The 22369-nt window shown below is 30.5% G+C and overlaps 1 protein-coding gene across 5 annotated transcripts; it reads right to left on the minus strand.

Annotated features, from left to right (window-relative positions):
* Positions 1-798: 798 nt before the first annotated feature.
* LOC114393858 (kinesin-like protein KIN-4A) lies at positions 799-13567 on the minus strand. Of its 5 annotated transcripts, none has more exons than XM_028355320.1 (27): positions 12905-13567; positions 11844-11990; positions 11596-11745; positions 11070-11329; positions 9859-10046; positions 9607-9731; positions 8967-9003; positions 8067-8158; positions 7868-7948; positions 7645-7758; positions 7451-7544; positions 6917-7029; positions 6023-6118; positions 5812-5925; positions 5585-5701; positions 5424-5504; positions 4203-4274; positions 4017-4110; positions 3911-3942; positions 3535-3632; positions 3338-3430; positions 3019-3240; positions 2492-2654; positions 1980-2132; positions 1725-1897; positions 1591-1616; positions 799-1166 (listed from the first exon to the last, which is right to left on the minus strand). In XM_028355320.1, the coding sequence occupies exons 1-27, from the start codon at positions 13019-13021 to the stop codon at positions 1054-1056; spliced, it is 3165 nt and encodes a 1054-aa protein (XP_028211121.1). In that variant the 5' UTR covers positions 13022-13567; the 3' UTR covers positions 799-1053. The 5 variants fall into 5 exon arrangements, 4 of the variants coding, with proteins under 4 accessions (XP_028211121.1, XP_028211120.1, XP_028211122.1 ...); XM_028355319.1 differs by having other exon boundaries at positions 7841-7948; XM_028355321.1 differs by having other exon boundaries at positions 799-1155; positions 7841-7948; positions 12905-13566.
* Between the last annotated feature and the right edge of the window lie 8802 nt (positions 13568-22369).

A 22369-nucleotide genomic window follows, 5' to 3' on the forward strand; every position in this document is an offset into this window, starting at 1 on the left:
AAAATTGTGGAAAGTTGAGTTGTTTGATCAAATTAAATTAAGAAGTATATTTAAAAGGAATAAAAATTTTAAAAATCAAATGTTTAAGATGATATTGTGGTAAAGACATGTGTTAATGAGAGTGATAACTTGTAAAAATTCTTCCATTAAAAAAAAAACAACTCTGCAAATTGCTCTCAGAAGATGTGGTCTTTTATGCAGGCTTTTCTTCTATCATCAACCTAGGGATAAGAGATCATAGAATGATAATAGTTCCTAAGAAATTTTCATTTAAAATTTAATAATCTAAAATAGTTTTATATTATCATTTAATCACAAATCACACTATTGATATGATTCTCTCAGGATAATTATCATAAAAGTTAATGAACTTTTATGAAACTTTTTATAAGTATACAAATCAAAGAAACAAACCGTGTTAGTTAATATAGACGCTCAGTAATAAATATGAAAATTATTTAATAATAATTTTTAAGTAATTCAGAATATATTTAATACTTTTACACTGTATCTATGGACATTGGGAAAAAAAGTCCAATTGTTTATATACCTTTGTTTTTATTAGTCACGTTACGAATTAAGTTTCAAGCTTTTCCTCCATTTTATTATCTTTCATGTCTCGTTTGTGTTTGTTAAAATACAGGAAGATAGTGAAATTTGTAGTGCGACTCTTTTTTGTACCTGCCTTCAAAATTTAGGGGAGCCATTTTGTCGTTTTCAGAGACAGTTGTGGATCTCAATCTCAATGAATTAAAAATGCATCAATCACAATCAAAAGACGATTAACTGAAATAAAAATAAAAAAAAAAACAAGAAATTTCAGAAAATATTACATCTGTACAAAAAGAAACAGACTTTCACGCTGTATTGATCACAATTCACAAAATTTCTTATAAAAAAAGCTACAGAATTAACATGAGGCAACTTCACGATCTACATATTCTAATCTATGCACTTGTGCAATGTTACCCTGATCAACCTATATATTATAAAACTAATTCCTTCCTCTGATACTGTCCATGTCGCGCTACGCCTACCATGTGTTGTTACAACTTACAAGCTACACAGAATTATGACAACTTTCTCCAACATCCAAACTTTCTCCAGCAAAACGACCCTGACAAATCCCAGGAAACTGTCCAATTTACATCGTACCTGCATGCATACTGCACATTATGAGAATAATTCCAGTGTGGGAGCACAGTCAGAGTTTCAATTAAAGGAAGCTAATAATTAACTAAAAAACATGGACTATTCTGCGTCTACATCGTGCACAATGTAACATACACCAGTTAGTATCAGCTTCTAGTTCATGAGAACTTTTCAATCAAAGTATTTGATTCCTAACTTACATAAAAGTTAAGGTTCATTAGTACATTTTAACTCGTGGAAATTTGATTCATTTTACACCATTAATTCATTTTAATTTCTTTTCCCCATAGCATAAATCATTTAGTTCATTAGCATAAAAAATTCATGTAATACTTTTTTTTAGGTAGTAAGGAAAAGATTACAACACATTAAGCAATGCTGGGCAGTCCTTGCCTTCTTTGGAGTCAAAAATAACTTTTGGAACAGGGTAAAGACTACCTGCAATCAACTGTCCTCTTGTCAACCTGTGTTGAAACACACTGCGGTCAATATTCAGAATTGGAAATGTCCATCCTTTAGTATGAGTTCAACATCACATCACATTAATCAAAGCTTGTGCTCGAGGCCTTGACCTCATAATTGTCTCATCACTGTGTTTGATCCATTCTGAGAGTTTCCAGGGCTTCTGCCACTTCCATTTAAACTGTAGCAGCCATTGATGATGACTTCTCTTCCACTTCCAAAGTTTTCCGGCTTGTCCTATAGCTGCTAGCCTCTTCGTTGACAACTCTCCAATGGGTATCATCTGGATATAAACCCATTAAAACTTATTGAGAAATAAACACTATCATCATCATCATCAGGGAAATAGAATCTAGCAAACATACCTTTCGTGCTTCATCTAAAAATGTAGCTGACTCCCTGCCTGACCAATTAACAACTCCAGGAGTGAATTTGAGTTGCTTTGGTGCAGGAAGCGACATTGGAGATAACGGACCACTCATTTCATCCGCAAGGTGTTTTAAGGACCGTGAGTTTTCCTGTTGATTTCAGTCAGAAACTTGATATAAATATAATGAATGAAAGATTAAATTTGTAAGACCTCTTATGTAATGAAGAAACTATAACTAATACTAGTTAAGAATCTAAAAATTGATATACATGATTTGGGCCCTGATTAAGTGATAAAATAAAGGTTATGAAGTTCTAGACAGTCATTTCAAAATCATCTGCTCCATTAGAAGTAACTGTACCGCACATAGATTTGTTTAATCTTGTGCTAAACTATTTCAAATACTTGTTACCGACAATCTGTTGCAGTCCTATGTATAGGAGTTGAAACATTTTACATCACAAGCTTATGCTAACTGCAAATAGAATAGAATGAGTAAAATCTCACCAATGCTGGTGTATCCAATGTGATGGCAACAGCTTGTTCTTTTATTTTTTGCTCCTTTACAAGTTCTTTTCTCTGTGCTTCACTTTGTTGTAGCAGTGCTACAAGCTCATTTAGTTGTTCTTTCAAATCCTGAAGTTCCATATTCTTTTCCCACAATTTGCACCTGTTAAAGATGATGCAAGCTACCATTACTTTGAATATTAGGAAACAAAAAGCGTAAAAAAATTTCCAAAAAAACTGGCATTTAATATAGCCAAGAACGAAAAAAAAAACAGAAGAAAAAATAGCTAATGCCCGGTTCCGAAAGTGAAGCATCTCAAAATAAAGGAAATCATCATATCTAGTATCAATAGTCTGACATACTGCTTAGATTTTCTGTCACTTGCCAAAGATGTTTTTACCCTTGGACTACTTAGAAAATTTTCATATTTGTAAATTGATACATGATAACTCTCTACTCTCTAGTCAACTGATATAAATAAAAGCTAGAAAAGCTTAACCAGATTCTCAGAAGATTCCAAAAGCACCTTGCTTCTGCAGTAGCATTGAACAAATATTGAAGCACATTCTTTGCATCTCCCATTGAGCGTAGCTGGTTCCAACGACCTCGGTTATTTAATGTTCGTTCCCTTTCTTCTGCCTCAGTGAGTTGTGAAGCCATGGCTTTCAAAGCAACTGAGGACATGCACAACATGTTCTCAAGAGAAGCTATTCTCTCAACTTTTGCATCTGGTGACATGGATAACAGCCTAACAAATGGGAAACGAGGAAAACATAAGTTAAAAAATAGTGAATTGCTCCAAAATAGAAAGACACCATGCATACACTGAAGCATGAAAATTCTACCTCAAATATTTGCTCTTTCCTTTGGGAATAGTCTGCCCATCTGAAAACCGATCCTGTTTTAGTAAAGCCAACTCCTCTTCCAGTGCAGCTTGGCTAAAAAAAATAAAAAATCAATCAATAGTAAGAGAATAGATAGTTTGGGAATGTGGTATATTGTACTGGAAGGTAAAACGGGAGGAAGAATCATTATAACTTACACTTGATTTTGTTTGTCATATTCAGCACGAACTTCATGCACATGTACCATGACCTCCAGCTCCTGATCAAGCCACCTTTGGAGGGATTTTTCATTGACCTGGGCATACAAGTCGTGTTAAAATTGTTCTAAAAATTTATTTGAAATGGTAAATAATGGAAAAGTCGATTTGAAGGGTATACAACGAGAGAAATTCAACAGAAGAATTTCATTACATTAATACAATTGAAATCAACCTGCTAGCCAGGTTTAATTTCTCTAAGGATGGCACTGTTTCATTTATGGTTGGTTGAAAGTTAACCAACAAAACATTTTTGGTTGACTCTTAAGCTGACAAATTGCATACTGTAATATATAAGCTAAGTATAAGTTATTACCAGCCCAGGCTGTAGATGTCCATTTGAATAAACTGAGAGAGACAGCAAAATAGTTAGCAAACTAGATTATATACTATAAAGAAAGTAATTCCAAGTCTAGTTCTACCAGAGTTATCACGGGGAGAAGATTTGCGGGCCTCCAACAATTCTTTTAGCCTTTTCGTAGCCATTGTTGCTTCCTCTGTCTTCCTTTGAAGAACCTGCAAATAATAGTTAACCACCTATTCACTTCATTCTCATTCCATAGCAATCACACGGCAATTTCCCATCTAACTTTAGATCTTTAACTTACCATTTTCTGACGTTGGTTTAGAGCCTCAAGCTTATGTCTTTCGTACTCATTTTTTCTTCCCTCCTTTTTCAACTGCTTAAAATAAAAAATCAAGATTTAAATTACATAATATGGCACCACCACACATATTAGTCCAAGTTTTAACCACAATCACAGCATGATTAATTTATAAAGGACAAAACCAATGCAAATCTATCAAGTAGATAGCACAAATAAAAGAACAAAACTGAGAAATAAAATAACAGAGTCAAGCAAGTAGAAAACACAAAAAACTTAAAAGAATTTCATATTAGTCCAAGTTTCTTTGATGAAGAATTTCAATAACTAACATATAAAACATCAGAAAATACTAAAATTCTAGAACAAAACAAACTTTAATCTCAATAAACATGCTTTATAAGAAATAAAAACGTAGAAAAACATTATTGTTTAAATTTTAATTTAGTTATTTTTTTGTCACTTTATGTCAAATAAAAATGTAGTTGCCGAAGACCAACTCTCCCATAAGCATAAGTCGTTCGGTGAAGGCTTACAAATGGTTTTATATTTACCATGTCCCCTCACATAACCACCCTTTGGGAGTGAAGCATGGGTAACATAGAGGCACCTTCTATTGTGCAGAAATTCAACTTATATTTAAAAGAATGGGGATGGGAAGAATCAAACTCTTGACCACTTGGTCATAGAGGCTCTAATATGTCATGAACAACTATCACAAAATTTAAAAACTGTTAGATGAAAACTCAAATGGTTTTGTACTTAAAGTAGTCATTTAATGCAATATTCAATCACGGATTCCATAATTTGATGGGGCAAGAAGCACATAAAGATTACAACGTTCAACTAAAATTGTTAGGTAAACCCTAGTATTATGACAGGTTAGTTACATTGGTGACTAGTGAGTTACTGAATTTGTGAGACAGACGAGTTTTGTCATTTGTGAGAGAAGTAGGTGGGGCCTTTGGGCATTGGGATGTGCAGGCCCTCAAAGTTCTGCAAGTTAGGCAGTTTTATTTCTGTAATTCTGATCCAGTTTTCGTAAAAATCTGGCATGCCACATGCTTTGAGACAAAACACGTATATTGATGGAAGGGCACAATCATGCATTCATTGTAGAAAATGGCCTCAAGTTAATCACAGTAAGGCACATTGAAATTCTTCTTCATTTTTCAAACTAATTATGATGACAATTGACATCTTTATAAAATTAAGCAAACCCACCTGGAGTAGCTCCTTCTCACGAGAAGCCTTCCATTGTCGAAATTGTTCTGCCTCTTGCTTCATTTTATGCTGCAACTGAACCTGCAATGTACATAAATACAACTGTCAGCTACGAAGAAAAAAAATCTTATAATTAATCAGCTCAACAAATGGAAACTGGCCTTCTGAGCCTTGATATATTGTATCTCAGTCTGCAGTCTTTTTGCAGCGTCTTCACTCTTCTCTTTTTGCTTTAATAGCTGCACATGGCTTTCTTGTTTCTTCCTGAGGTCTAAAATCTGATGTTTCATTTTTCATTATTCGAAGAAAAAAATTAATGAAAAAATTATTGGTCAAGAATGACAACCTTTTGACTCAAGAATGACATTAGTGCATGTCAAAAAATCACCTGTGCTTCCAATGCCTTCAATTTTTGGCCACGAACATCTTGAGTTTTGTGTGCTAGCCCATCTGAATTAGAAGCAAGATTCTCTACCTCGTGCAATAAACGGTCCCTCTCTTCCTGTCATTTTCAGTCCAAAATCCATCACTAAGATAAAAATAAAGATTTCTTGTGTGGCACTTGATAGCTATTTAAAATTAAATAAGTCCAGTTCAACCTGCACTTTTCTTTTCTCCTCCTCAAGTTCCAAAATTTTCTTCCCAAAGTGTTGTTTGAGTGTTTCAGTATCAACTGCAATGACCTTCATCTCAGACTGCAAGAAAAAAGGGCGATAGAATCAGATACTCAGTTGAAATTTCATCTCTCTGATGTGATCATAATAGAAAATGATATAGCAAAAAAAAGCCTAATTTCACCCACATGAGAAACAGCATAAAGTTCAACACTGCATGTACAGATATATTCTTTGTGGCTCTGCGGTCTTAGCAATGGCATATGGATCAATTAATTAAACAACTAGCACATTCCAGTACCCTTCCTGGATTGTAATTTGAAAGGTACTGACTTTGCGAATACTTTGAATATTTTTGTACTGACTTCTCATAGCTAGATAGAAGTCACTAAGATTGCTTCTGAGATATATTAATACAATACACAGATTCACAAGTTTACATATCAAATTTGATGTCTGTCGCATAAAATGAACTCCGAAATGTGTATAATTAGATTCAAAAATAACTTTCTTAGGAGTCATTTACAATCACTCATTATATATAGGATTTAAAAAAAAGTTAACAAATTATAAAATGAAACCTCTTTCTGCTCCAAGAACGTATTCAACTCATTGATATCCATGCTGTTTTTGCAAGGTAGTACTTTGAATTGTTTGTACTAACTTCTCAATAGCCAGATAGAAGCCACTTGCTTCTGAGATATATTAATACAATACATAGATTCACAAGTTCACATCTCATCAAATTTTATGTCCGTCGCATAAAATGAACTCCGAAATATGCATAATTAGATTCAAGAATAACTTTCTTAGGAGACATTTACAATCACTCATTTTATATACGATTTAAAACCAAATTTACAAATTATAAAATGAAACCTCTTTCTGCTCCAAGCGCTTATTCAATTCATTCATTTCTTTATCCATGGTATTTTGCAATAGTACATGCTCCAACTCTTTAGCTGCTTCATCAGTTTCCTTAGAATCCTCACCTGCAAAATGGGTAAAGAGAAGGAGATAGTGTCCAAATGTTGAAGACTGAACCAAAAGTATAAGAGCTTCACTTAACAAATCCAAATTCCAAACTAACATAGTGGGGAACAACTCAATATCTCAAACACATAATATGACAACCAAGTATCAAGCCATTGCTTAATCCCATATCATTCATCTCTAGACACGGCCATTGCAAGGCAGATGCACACCTTCCATAAATGTGTAAATCCCTATGTATTAAAAGTAGGAACTAGGAATCAAAGCTCATATAATTTTCCAGAAAAATGGAGGCAGAGGGCTGAGTTATCTATTTCCTCTCTCCCTCTGGAGGGTTTCAAATTCCTATATATTGAAATTCTAAAATTATAAAATCAACTAGGTTCTTATGACTCATAATACAACTTAATAAATGTCTACCTGATATACTTCCAACCATGGGATGGTCAGATGAATCTAAGCTCTGAAAGTGCCTCTCAAGCCCATCGGTTTTCATGAGAATAATGTGTCCATTCTGAGAAAAGAAAAGAAAAATTATGTCAATGATATTTAATCTACATAAGAAAAAGTAACAGACAAGCATTTAAGTTTTAAAGCTTTTCCTATTCACATACAGGTTCATCAATTTCACATCTCTCTACAAAAGCACATCTACTGCGATATTTATGAAGTTCTCTGTAGAGGTCCTCATTAGTAGACTCAAGCCAAGCAATCCTTTCCTTGAGAACCTGTACAAGAAAAGCAGCATGCTGTGCATGAAACTCTAATGTCTTGCTAATTTAAAATGCAAGTTTCAGTTATGATAAATACCCGCACTTCATCAGCAGGAGCTCCTACCCGAGAACAAAGTTCAGCCTGCAAATACTTCAACTGCTGGCGCAATTGCTGCATCTCATTGGAGATTAAATCTCGATTAACCTGTAAAATTAACCATATAGACTATAACATATGAAACTAGACCAGAATGAATTTCCTCTTCTTCCTAAGGCAAAGAACAGGACAAGAACTTAAATAACAAAGAATTGTGGAAACTTACTACAGGCTTATTTTGAATATTACGAGCACGGTTTGCATACTTGAGAGTATTGAGAGTTTCCTCAGCATTGATATCAGCAGGACTAATGCAAGCTGGGGAAAAGGTAACCATTTTTTGATTGAAAAGCATGTAAATTTTTTACTTTGATTAGGGAAAAAATATTATAAAATATAAATTTATCATTATATAACAATAATTCACTATCTATATTAGATATAAACAATACAGTATCCAATAAATATGTCCAAAGGAAGAAAAAGTATCTTTAAATTTCATCTTGTAGAGTACAAAGTCAGCAAATGCATTTATCTGAATAGCAATGAATTTGGCAGAAATGTCTGACATCAGAATCTTTTCTGTCAAACTGCATGATGAATTATGTATATGTGGTCCAATTTCATCTTTTCTTTAATGGGCCTCCCCAATGCTTTGATAAATTGTTGCTCAATCAACATTCTACAAGTCCGTAAATAAATCAGATGTGCTCCTAGAGTATCTTTTTCCACTTGACCAAATTAATTGTTCCCTTACTGTGTTCTTAATGTGATACAAAGAGATTAGCATAAATGGCATGTAAAAGAGGGCATAGTTAAGTTTTCTTATAATAAGAAAGATGAAAATACTACCCATCTAATTTTGTGGTATATAATAGGAAGATACCCAACAAAATATTGGAAAAATGAATAGTTTTCATGGACCAAGAAGTAAACAAATGTTGCTACAAGAAGTTGAAATTAGTTAACTGGCTCATACATTAACAAGATAAAATTTCCCCCTGCAATAAGCTGGCTTCAACTAAAACAAAATGAACTCAATGAAAGGCATATTTCAAATGAGGAAAACAGGAACTTGCTTAAACACAAATTCTTTGAGCCATGAATCAACATTCAGCAGTATTACCTATCATGACAGTTTTGCTGTTTCCACCAAGTGAATCCTGCAACAAGGACCAGTGATATTAAGAAACTAAGAATTCTGAGTTCCTTGAATGGAAAGGGTAAACTCAAGAAAATATCAAGCTAACAGACCCCCATATAGTAGATACAGATAAGCAGTAGCTATTATTTTGTAACACCAAAATTTAATTATTCAGTACGGAATACTTTGATTTGAATTTCTTATTCAGTAGTTAGTTCGTTGACAAATAAGTTGGAGTCCAGAAATATTTACACAGGAGATACAATCCTTAAAGCATTGATTAAACTTTGAAATATATAAAGAATATGTTAAGATACATAATCCATTACAAGGAATTTTCTAGACATTGCATAATACTGCCAAAAAGGAAAGCTATGGCAAATCTGATTTCAAAATGGTAAAAACATGAGACAATTAACAAGTATAGACAAATCTAAAAGCTATCCCAATAGCAACAAGATAATGAATCAATGATACATATAGGGGCCATATCACCTGAGAGGAGTGGTTTATTGTGAAAGGAGCAAATCTTGATGTTTGAACCATACATTGATGAATGAGATGATGTGTATTTATATATATAATATAACTAGTATGTCAAACAACAAAATGCTATTCTCACCTGTAAGAGTCGAGTGAGTTTGCTATCCCGATAAGGAACATGTACACCCTCCTTTCGCTTTTTCTCATCCCCTAGTGCACTTATGACATTACCAAGAGCAAGAAGACCTTTATTGATGTGTATACCTATTAAAAAAAAGTCATTAAATCCTTGCCATTATCATTTTCAATTATTGAAACAGCGTTTCTGACACAGTATTTTGAAACAAAAGTATACATATCATTGTATTCAAGTTAATCATGTATTACCGACCTTCTTTCAAACGAACACCATCAGAACCTGTTCTTTTAGCTCGTTCAGATCCAGCTAGATCTACCAAATGGAGCTTTGCTGAAAGGTATTCTTCACCCATATCCTCATCTGAAGAGTCATTGGTGGGAGAACTAGAATGGAGTTTGTGCATCTGTTCTAATGTAATTGTGAAAATGGCATGTGACCGACTAATACAAGTCAAAAAGGAACCACAAGTTATTCGATTAAAAAGATTAAATACAATGGAAACCATATAAAAAAAATAAAAAAAAAAACACTTTTCCATCACTCAAATCTGTTGTGAAGGTTGAGAATATTATAAAGTTAAAACTTACTCCTATTAGGGAAAAGACAAAGAAACAGTAGAAGCTATATTCAAGAAAAATCAGTACTTAGAAATCAGTCCAAACCAAATTATTGATAATCAATAAAATACAAAAGAAAATAATACTAACTTTTATGAGGTTGGTCTTTTGTTATTTTGCTCTACCATTGAGATAATTCCACATAGAGAACATCATCTGATTTTACAATATAAAAGGATGATTTTTCATTCAGAACTCACCTTCCTCATACTATTAACACAATTTGGAATTTGAAATTACTGGAATTGCATATTGCTTATCCACTGGCACCTCTGGCCATATATATTGAACCCCTTTAACCACTTCACAAGAATTAAGGAATTTAGTTGTTAGTATTAAATTTGTCAAAATTATCCTTAAATTAACGGAACCTCATTCTCTTTATCTTTCTCTTCCAAATTAATCAATTTATCTCCACTTATGTTCTAGTTAGTGATCTTCCATTATCCTCATGTGAGAGAGAGTTTAAGAAATAAATTTACCACATTTATTGTTATTATTGACAAGAAAAACTGTTGAGAAATTAAAGACATTTAAAAAAAAAAAAATTATGCAGTAGACTTTTGCAGGGGATCTTATAAAAAGCGCTAAGGTAAACTTGCCAAAAGGTTCCTATAAAAAGGACCAAAGGACAAGCCAGTGGTGTTGGTGTAAAAAGTTTACAATGAAAGAATGTTAAAATTCACATCAAACATTAAAATATCGCAAGGCACTATCCACAGTGTAAAGAAACTGCTTCAATTTTCCAAAGTATCCAAACACAAATTGACAGCATTAAGTATCATTTATTTAGGAGAACAAGGAAGAATGAAAACTCTCTTAAAAAAAAGGAAGACTGGGAACTACCTGGACTGGTTGTTCATATTTGTACTTCCCGTTGCCCTGCTTAAAGAACCCTGCTCCAAGTAAGAAGACATCTCATGTAATGTACTTACAGCAACTTCAGTTATTCCTGCCAGTGTTATTACTCCATTTGATGTTTCACGAATTTGTATTGGTGACTTCCCAGGAACAGTTATTTTTCCAGAATGGCCATTAGAGTTAGAGGTTTCTGGTTTGCCCATAGATACCCTATCGAACAAGTCCCTCACCTCTTCCTTCAAAATCTTCAAAATCAAATGCACAATTAAGTCCTTGACAAGAATAAGAATTCATGGAAACATTTTCTTTTTTTATGAAAGCCAGCTAATTGGAGGCTCGTAACATTGTTGCAAAATAAACTGCTGTGTGGAAAAACATTTTACATGGAACATCCATAATTTGACTAATTATTTGAACCTACCATATAAGGGTTCAAGTTTAAAAAATAAACCCAATCTTTGAACATATGAGGATTGAGCATACTCAAACCAGCATATCATAGGGGATATACCTCAATGAAGGAGACTCGCAACTGAAATTCTGTTTGATGCTTTAGTGTTTCAATCTTCTTGAACAACGCATTCATAACCTGAGGAATTAATCCACTCCGACAATTGTCATTATAGCCAGTTCCCATGGTATATGTTTTCCCAGATCCTGTCTGTGACAAATATGTATGTCAAATACAAAAGATGAACAGAATGATCATGATCTTTCTCAACTTTAATAAGAGTACATGCCATGCAAGATGGACCTAACCTGACCATAGGCAAGTACTGTAGCATTGTATCCTTGGAATAAGCCATCAACCAATGGAGCAACGCATTCCTCAAACATCTCAACTGAAGGAGATCCACCATTTCCATAAACGTAATCAAATGTAAAGGCATGCGACCCAATTTGAACCTGGTCATTGAAATACCACAATAAGATTCTCAGGAGCCAAGAGCACAAGAAAATGTGCAGATTATCCACAATGACACTCATACCCTTTCCACATGTAGCAGTGAAATAATACAGAAAATATGAATTCATAGTCAAAATCTTCAAAGCAAGTGAACTTTCCCCATAGAATGCATGTAATTAAAAAGTCTGTCGCAATTCACTTAATACAGTAGCTCCATGCAAAAGAGTATGTTCTATAGAATTAAAGTCCATGATCCAAAAAGGAGAACAAGTTTTATTTTTCTTAAGACTGTATAAGACTTATAGCAATAATCATTATATCTCCCTGATCTTAGCTTAATAAAATAGGAGATATTCCAAACACAATTTGGGGTCCTTGACTAAAAATTCTATAATAACATGATATAAATTTTTAGTCCCATGGATCAATTTCAGTGCGAGTAAGACAAAGAAAAGGAACGAGAAACCAATACAAAATAGGACACAAGGGCAAGTGAAAATTACTCATATCATGAAAAGGAAAATGCATCACTTATAGTAATACCTTCAAACAACAATTATATCAAATCAAGCAACCCAAAATTACAACTGAAAGAAACCTCAAGCTGGACTTCTAATTTTATTTTATTTTAAGTTTCCATCGCAAGTAAACACGAAAGGAATGATAAATGCAGCCATAAACATTTTTTTTATTCACATAAAAAGAAAGAAAGAACCTTCTAAATGATAATTAAGCTAACCCCGGTGCCGAAAAAATAAAGAAGAAGACGCCACTAATTAATGAATTCTTCGCTAAACGACAAAGCTAATACTAATTATTATTACTATTATTTATATTAAAAAAAAGCTGGAAATAAAATTAGAAAAGAAAAAAAAAGAAGAAGATGAGGTGAATGAAGAAGAAGAGGGAGTGCCTGAGGCTTCGAAGGCGTAACGGAAACACATTCAATGCAACCTTGTTGTCGTTCATCGGCAATGAGAGGACGAATGTGAAGAGCGACTTTCACAGAGCATTTCTCTGATGCTTCCATCGAAAAGCGCCAAAAAAAGTGTGTGAATGTGTGTGTGTGTGTGTGTGACTGAACGGTTAGGATTAGAATGAAGGAAAACGATGCAGCAGCAAACAGCAACAAGAGAAGAGAAGAGAAGAGAGAAGGAAGGTGGATTTAACAGCAAGAGAGAGGAAGTGGTGGTGGTTGTTGAGAGAAAACGAAGAAGAAAGAAACAAAAAAACAAAAAAAGCGTCGTTTGATTTGATGAAGAGTAGCGGAGCAGAAACCACTAAGCAACACCAACAACAAACAACAACAACAACAACAACAGCACTATCAGTGTCACTTTTCTTCTCCTTCACTACTTCTTCTCTCTGTTCTATCTTCTATGGCCATGGAGACGCACACTCGCTCACACACACTCTGCATCTATTTTCTCTATTTTTTTATTTGTTATGACTCTTCGTTCTTTTTTTTCATATTTGATGGATTATTTTTTCTTCCTTTCTGCTCCTCGTGTCTAGTCCCGGCTTCCAACTGTCTTCCCTCTTCCCTTCCCTCTCTGCCACTCTTTTTCTCTCCTTCATTTATGTTTTTTTTTTATTTTATGCTCGGTTAAACTATATTTTTAGTTCTTATACAATTAAAACCCATCAAATTTTGTCTATTTAAAATTTTTAGTATGTTTTTATCCTCTTAAAATTAAATTTTCAAATTTTGACTCCATACTAAATTTGGATAAATTGAAATATATATAATTCAGATAAATTGATGTAAACGTATAAAAGATGTAAAAAATAATACACATTTGAATATCTGAAACTTGTTCTAAAAAAAAATTGATACATTTTAATTTTATAAAAAAAACTTACTAAAATTTTTGTTCGAATAAAATTTGATCATTTTTAATTTTACGAGCAAAAAATATATTTAGTCTTTTAAGCTAAGACCATCTCCTCCTCCTATTGCAGAAAGACAAACAATCCAAGTCCAATTACTAATTATTTATTTCATTTAAGAAAACTAATGATGAACGGTATGATATAATGTGCATATTTTATTATGTATGAGTTTATGACCCTGTCGACGCTGTGTGTCTTGTGAGTAAATGATGTGGTTGCATTTGCTTTTCTTTTTTCTTACTTTTATTGTTGTTTATTATTACATTAAAAGCGACAGTGTTTATTGGACGGATATGGTTGACCAATTGACCCTCATCGTTCACTTTTTTTATAAAATATTTAAATTTAATATCTCAATATACATAAAAGAATACTAAATTAATTCTATAGATAATTTAATAATAAATTAATTTCTAATTTTTTTAACTTAATATAAATTGATCATGAAAAATATTAATGGTCAAATTCATACTAAAACATTACAATTTCATAATAAAATAATCTCACAAATTTAACGATAAAATTAATTTATTACACTTTTTATATCAAAAATTAAATTTATATTTTTTATCATTCATGAACTAATATGTGAATATAAGTTTATTTATCTTTGTTTTATTTATGAAGTTGTTTTCACCTTTTCAGGTTGTTTTTATTTTGAAAAAATTTATCATTTGGTAAATGTTCTCTAACTATTAAGCTTAGGCTCTATTATATACTACTAAAGTATAAAATTTAGAAACAGTAATGTAAATATATTAGAAATATTCTTTAATTAAAATCAATGGTTTACTTCAATGATTACTGTTAAATTTAATTGTCGAGATAAGAAAGTATTTGTTGAAATAAATAATTAATTAATATTAGTACCAATTTTTAACCCTAATATTTAATATTGAATTAATTGTTATGCATGTATTTAGTGTAAGTTCAGATTAACTGTTGTAATATGATAGGTAGTATAAAATAAAAAAGGTAGTATAAAGTAATCTCTTTTGTAATCTTTCTGTCACTAATGTTATTCTCAATACCACCATCATGAAAATTGTAGACTGAGAAAAAAGATCGTATAAAATTGAGATGACGACATGGAAAGTATTTTTTAATAATTAATTTTAAAATTAAATTTTGAAAACATTAAATTACATATTATTTATGGGAGGGGATCCATTAAACTACATATTATATATTACAAATTCAAAATTGAGAAACAAAACTGAAAACTGACCATGAAGACAAGAATTGAGCAAACCCATTGAAGGCTAATAGGAATGTTGGTGCACCATAAACAAGTGATGAGAAATGAATTAAAGAATAACTAATTAACCGCTAAAAAAGAAAAAAGAAATTGGTGAACTAGTTGCTCATGATATGGTCTTCAATAGAAAGCATAGTGACGCTACCTCGATCATCGGCACTTGTTTGTCTGTATAGTTGCTAGGGAGCAATCCTTTTTCTTATTTTATTCTATCATAACTTTAATTTTAATTTTAGAGACGACTATATATAGTTCATAATTAATTTTATAAAGTTTGCTTAAAATCTATTTAACCAGTATATATATATTTCTTATTCGCTGATATCAACATAAGTGATGATATTAGTAATTTTGCATGGCTTAGGTCATTGTTATGTATGAGGAATAATGTCCAATGCTGAAGTGGCAGGAAGCAGAGTCGATCTAGATGGCAGCTTTGTACAGAAAGATAAATGAGCGTGAAAAGTTAGAGGATTGAAAGGGATAGGCATCACAATATAATGAGACGTAGCATAAGGGCAAGAACGAGCTTTTGGGCCCTCACTCACATGTTCATCAAAATATATCAGCCATCACTTTCCAAACTTTGTAAGCCTTTTCAGGGCTGCAGTCCCCTTGCCTTGCCAGTTTACAACACCAAGTTCAGATCAATATGCTAATCTTGTACCAAAATGTTTATGTCTCTGTTTATTTGTCTTGAATGAATTTTAAAAAGTAATTAAGAAGTCTAACTCATTAATTAATTGAATAGTATGTATGAATTGATGTAAGATTTTGATATCAAAATTCGATTCTTTCCTTAAACTCAAAAAAAGATATTTAAGTTAATAATGACAAGCCAACGAACAGGTTACCCATCTAACCAAGTCTTCCCTCCACATTAACAATAATGAATTCAAACGTCAGTTTTTTTTTTTTTGATATATATATATATATATATAAAGTACGACTAACACTGCGTGAAAACACGAGAATAATTAATCAACATTAAAATATTTAAAATTTTAAATTAAAATCTAATATATTATCATATCTCTAAAAATTAATTAAACAACAAATAAATCTATAAAAATATCAATTATCACACCGTAGAATATCTCAATTACCTCATCATCATAGTTCTCATGCAGTCACCGCTCTTATCATTGTCATGACATTCGTCGTTGTCGCTATCACCATCATGATCACTATTATAGTCACCATCATAATTGTCGTCACTGTCATCATCTTAATCAAATTGTCACTATTATCATTGTCAACTGTCATTACCTCTGCTGTCATCATCAGTTTTATATGTTATTTGGTAAATTTTTTAAAGATTTAATAGTTATATTAAATTTTAAAATTTTTAATCATCATCTAATGGATGGTTGTTATTATTAATAATTGTTTTCATGTAAGAAAATATTTCGATATGAATGGTATTTTATATATATATATATATATATATATATATATATATTTATTGAAATTTAAAATATTGAAGAAAATCTTTAATTAAGAGTCAAGGAAGAAGTATACAAATGGATTGGACGATCACATTTTGTATGGATGGTACTGTCGAGTAGAAAAATCTAAAATGTAGGAGAGATGTCCAACAATAAATCAAGTGAAACAGAAAAGTATATATGATTGGATTAAACATCATAACAAACATAAAATCTTAAAAACGTTAATGTTTTTTTATGAGGAGTAAAGTAAAGAAGAAAGAAATAGGAATAAAAAAAACAGAAAAAATAAAATGACAAATAATATGTGAAATTGAAGTAAATATAAATAAGGTTAAACATGTTTATCAAATTTATTGAAATTTAAAACTCGATTATGTATTTTTATCAAATTTAAAATTCAAATGATTTCCAAAAATAATTGTTTCATCGCGTAAATGTGGGTTTGATTTTTGCGCAAAGCGGCTTGTCCTACTTTTCTAGCATTGTTGTGGAAGAGGGTATACCAGTTGCTTTTCCAACATTTATGGGCATACCAAATTTTATAATTATCCAAAACTGAATAAAAAGTTATCAAAGGATTCAAAGTAACGAGGGTCTAATGGTTTTCATGGTAAGGTTTATGGATGGTGTGGTCTGGTCAGATAAATATAGTGAGTACATTGTTGGTGCATAATGCAGTTCCAATTGATTTTCCCAGCCATATTTGCAGATGAAAATATCTTGTTCTTAAGAAGATGATGACGGTGAAGTGGAGATACTATAAGAAAATTTTCAAGTAGTGAGGAAAATATTCCCTTTCAATCCCTTGCTAATTAGCATGGATTTAGCAAAGGAAATATTCTCTTCTTGTTTAGTGAGGAATTAGAGAGGAAAATTTTCTGTCACAGTTCTCTCACTAATTAGTGAGAGATTAGAGGAAGAAAATTTCTCACCTTGAATTTCTTGCTAACCAGTGAGGGATTAACGACAGACATATATTCCCTTGCATATTGCTTGCAAAAGTGATTGATTGGTTTAGCCAGGGAATAATTTCATCCCAAAAATCTTATAAATTTAGATAAAGGTAATCTTAATATATTGAGGAAAATTTATGTCACAAATCCCACACAAATTAGCGAGAGGAACACTTCCCTCACAAAGTTGATTAATTATTAGCAAGGGAAAATGTTGTTGCAAATCCCTCGCAAGACCTTCATAAAAAATTAGAATATTAATTTCGTGTTAGAAATCCCTTACAAGTTCCTTTCGAGATTTCAAACTAAAATTATGTATTTAGCACGGAAAATTATTTTGTCATAAAACTCCCTTTGTCTTAGAATCACCTTTAAAAATAGAATTTGAAACTTATCATTAACTTAAGATATAGTTTCTAAAAGCTTATCATGTCTAGTTCAAAAATATGCAAAAACATTTTTATAGAGATCAACACAAATGCAAACCTATAGGAAAAACCAAGCACAGTCAGGCTAAAAACATAAAACAGAGAGGGTCACTTTGCCTGTCCAAAATTGTCCTTATTTTTAACTCATATCTTAGAGACAACCCAACTTTCTTTCCCCTTTGTTTAGCACACTTTACCTTTATTTGTTAGTTTTGTTAATTTTGATTTTCTTGTGTTGATCTTTTGTGGTTTAGTTGTCTGCCTCAGTTTAGCTTCAACTAAACTATCCCTGGAAGCATCAACTTTTTTCATTAATTATTTTAGCTTTAGCTAAAATTCTTCATTAGTGCATAATCTTATTAGATTTTAATATTTTCACATCATCACAAGAGTTATAAATTATAAGATTTACTTTGTGGTTAAAAGGAAAAAGAGAGAGAGATAAGTTATGACTTCGAATCCTCTTCACTAGCAAAAAAATTAACAAATCGATAACTAAAATTGGTGGTTCAAAAAAAAGCATCACACCATTACTCATAACAAATTAACTAGAACTTATTATCTTTTTAGTCCTTTAGCTTTTTGAAATTGTTTTCAGTGAATCTTTTCTTTCTGTTTTATTCCTTTAATTTTTTTTGTCCATAATTTGTCTTTTTATTTTTTTTCATCCATAATTTTAGTCTTTTTACGTTTTTTTCATCCTTAATTTTAATCCTTTTAAGAGACTAAAAAGATAAATTCTAAAAAGTCCAGGAACTAGAAAGATAGTTTAACTAGTTTATAATTATTAACAAGGGTAAAATTAGTACATTAGTAATATTTAAAAAAGCAATAAAAGTAACTAATTCACCTATTTGATTGGTCTATATAATTTCGTTACAACTTACAAGTGTCTTATATTATTATTATTATTATTATTATTATTATTATTATTATTTCTTTCGGAACTTGGGGAGTTGCTCTTGGATTCCATTCCACTTCACTTTTTTTTTTCTTTCTTTTTTAAGGTATTTGTCCCATGAGATGGGCCAAAAAAGAAAAGGATAGGAAAAAATGTAGTAATATTTTTTCGGGGGTAACTTTTATGACTTGGTACGTGTGAGAGGGATCGAACAAGGATCCAAAGCTATGCAAAGTGGTATAATTAAATATTTGTTAAACAAAATATTTAAAAATAATGTATGTATCTTCTTTAAATTTTTTGGAAGTATATACAAAGATACGAAACATGTACTCGGATTCCTCTGAGAATGTAACAGCAAGTCAGCAACTGGGTTGGGGTGTCCTTCTCGATCAGAGCATCCATTTCTGATTCTGTTCCCATGAAATATTGAAAAGGCAACATATATATTTTGCTTCTTTACAATATTTAGTATTGCTTAGATTTCAATCTTGTAAAATATAAGTCACGCAAAGCAATTAGCTTCCTTGGTTAAGAAGAGTCGGTGGGTGATAGTTGGAGGGAAAGAAAATATATATAAAATAAAACTTGAGATAGATTTTGTTTACAAAGTAAGTATATGGTTAAGTTGGACAAAATTAATTGAAAGTTAAAAAGTTAATTGGTAATTAAAAATTAATAAATTAATTATTAATGTTTGATAAAATTAACGGTTGAAATAAGTGAAAAATATAAAATAATAAAAAAGTAATAAAATTGATTCATTTTAAAAAAGTAATATGAAAAATAAAAAAATATATTAAAGATGAAAGTGAAAGAAAATATAAAAAAAAAAATAGAAGCTAATATTTAAAAAAAAATATTAAAAATGATTAAAAAATTAAAAATTAACTCAAATATCTTATCCAGCATCATTTATATTTTATATTTAATAAGTATACCATGACAATAATTTATTAGAATTTGATATGAGTCTATCGTGGGAGATAGTTGGAGGGAAAGAAAATATATACGTAAAATAAAACTTGAGAAAGATTTTGTTTACAAAGTGAGTATATTTTATCTATAATTTAAAGTGTACCATGACCATAATTTATTAGAAGTTAACAATGAATATATTTATATTCATTTGCTTCAAAAACAGACTGAACAAACAGACTGTTTTTGCTGACTACGATGTTGACTTTAATTTCTCTTTCTCATTGGATTCTTCCGAATTTCACCGTTAGATTGAGAATGAACTATGAACTAATAGAACATCCTAAAAAACATAGAACCTAAGATCCTACTTATAGCAAAAAGAAAATATATTAATTAATTAATAGGTTTGTTTAGTTTCTTTTAAATAATAAAAAAGTTTAAAGTTAGTTGAATATTGAGTTATTATAAAAAAATTTAACATTATCTTTAATTCTTATAGATAAAAAAATTCTTATAGATAATGCAATCTACACTGATAAATTCCAGAAAACCAAAACTCCCAAAAAAGGAGTATACAGGTAAATGGGATTAGACTTGACTTATAAATAAAACTCCCAAAAAAGGAGTATACAGGTAATGGGATTAGACTTGACTTATAAATAAAACCCTTTCTTATACTAAAAGAGAACATTTTTTGGTTTACCAGAATCATTCGCTTTATAAGACACCAGTGTTTGTCTCTCGAGTGAGCTCAGGATCTTATTCAATTATTACAACGAAGGATTAGTTGGTTGCTGATAAAAGTGAAAATTGGTATCTGAGTTCAGCTTTAAAGGTTAATTTAGCTTGATATTTGAATTTAAGGTGTAAGTTTAACTTATTTATTTGATATAGGCTTAGATTTATGGTTAGCTTCTTAGGTGATTTTTTGGTATTATTTTTTAATTAGAATTCATTGTAGTTTTATTTTAATAACTCATATAATAAAGGTTTGCATAGATTATGAAGATTAAATTCCAATTTTAATTGGAGATTAACGTCAAATAAGTACCTTCAAATCACATCTAAGTTTTTCTTCTTCTTATTTTTAGTTTTTTTAAATGCCTAATATGGACTACAAACTTATTTTATAACATTTAAATGAATCAATAAAATTACCTCTAAATTAATAGGTTAATGAGTCTAAACTTGTATATAGGTCAATAGATGTATGTATTTAAATAAAATAAATATATAACTTCAAAACATTACACTAAAAATTTAATAATAATAATAATAATAATAATAATAATAATAATAATAATAATAATAATAATTTAGACTCAAATAATGATGTTATTATTATATTATATATTTATTTAAATAGACTAACTAATTAGACCTAAAAATAGATCATTCGAAACTTGATCTTTTTATCCCAATAGATTTCTAAAATACCTTTTTTTATGTCTATAATACCTTGGCTATTGTCTTTGTTTTTTTTTCTTCTTCTTTTCTTGTTTACGCATGCATCCTCTCGTAATCCTGTCAAATATATAATGTCTTTTGCTGATAAAAAAAGAATAATTATTTAGATATATTTGTTATATTATTTAATCAAAATTAGAGTCTTATTTTTTAAGACAATCTAATATTAATTGTGTTGAATTTTTTTTTCACTGTGGAAGTTACTGATATAATTAAAGTTCTAATTTTTATCTGAATAGATTTCTAAAATACCTTTTTTTTTATGTCTATAATACCTTGACTATTGTCTTCGTGTTTTTTCTTCTTTTCTTGTTTACGCATGCATCATCTCGTAATCCTGTCTAATATATAATGTCTTTTGCTGATAAAAAAGAATAATTCTTTAGATATATTTGTCATATTATTTAATCAAAATTAGAGTCTTATTTTTTAAGACAATCTAATATTAAATGTGTTGACTTTTTTCACTGTGGAAGTTACTAATATAATTAAAGTTCTAATTTTAATAAAATAAAAAAACAAGTCTACATCTAAATTTTATCACTTACTAGTCAATTACCAGTGCGAATGCACGGGTTGTGTTCGTTTTCATATATTATTTGTTTAAGAACAAATAATAAAACTTATGAAAAAAAACTAAGCATTAAATCTATATAAGTATTTTTGTGGTGAAGTTAAAATAATATAGATGAAATCTACATATATTTACAATCATCAAAATTAATGTCCCCGCCCCATGATGTTGAGAACACTTTTTGTATTCAAAATTTGAAGATATAAAAAAAATAATGTGAAACTAAATGAAATTAAGTTTTATAGTAACATTTTAAATCACGATAAAATTACACATTAAAAAAATGATGATATGATATAAAATTATCTCAATTTTAAATTTGGATAATAATGTTATGTAGATTTATTCCAACAACACTTTATTGAGTAAATTCTTTTTTATGCAATTTGATTCTTTTAAATTATTTCAAAATATTTAAAATTACATCTAAAAATAAAAAAATAATGCATTGATTTTTTTTTTAAAAAAAGAAGCTAAATACAACCAAATATAAATTTATGATTATTGTATAAAATATGCACTAATTTTATAG

This window comes from Glycine soja, chromosome 17 (genome assembly GCF_004193775.1).
Source record: "Glycine soja cultivar W05 chromosome 17, ASM419377v2, whole genome shotgun sequence".
NCBI classification, from domain to species: domain Eukaryota; kingdom Viridiplantae; phylum Streptophyta; class Magnoliopsida; order Fabales; family Fabaceae; genus Glycine; species Glycine soja.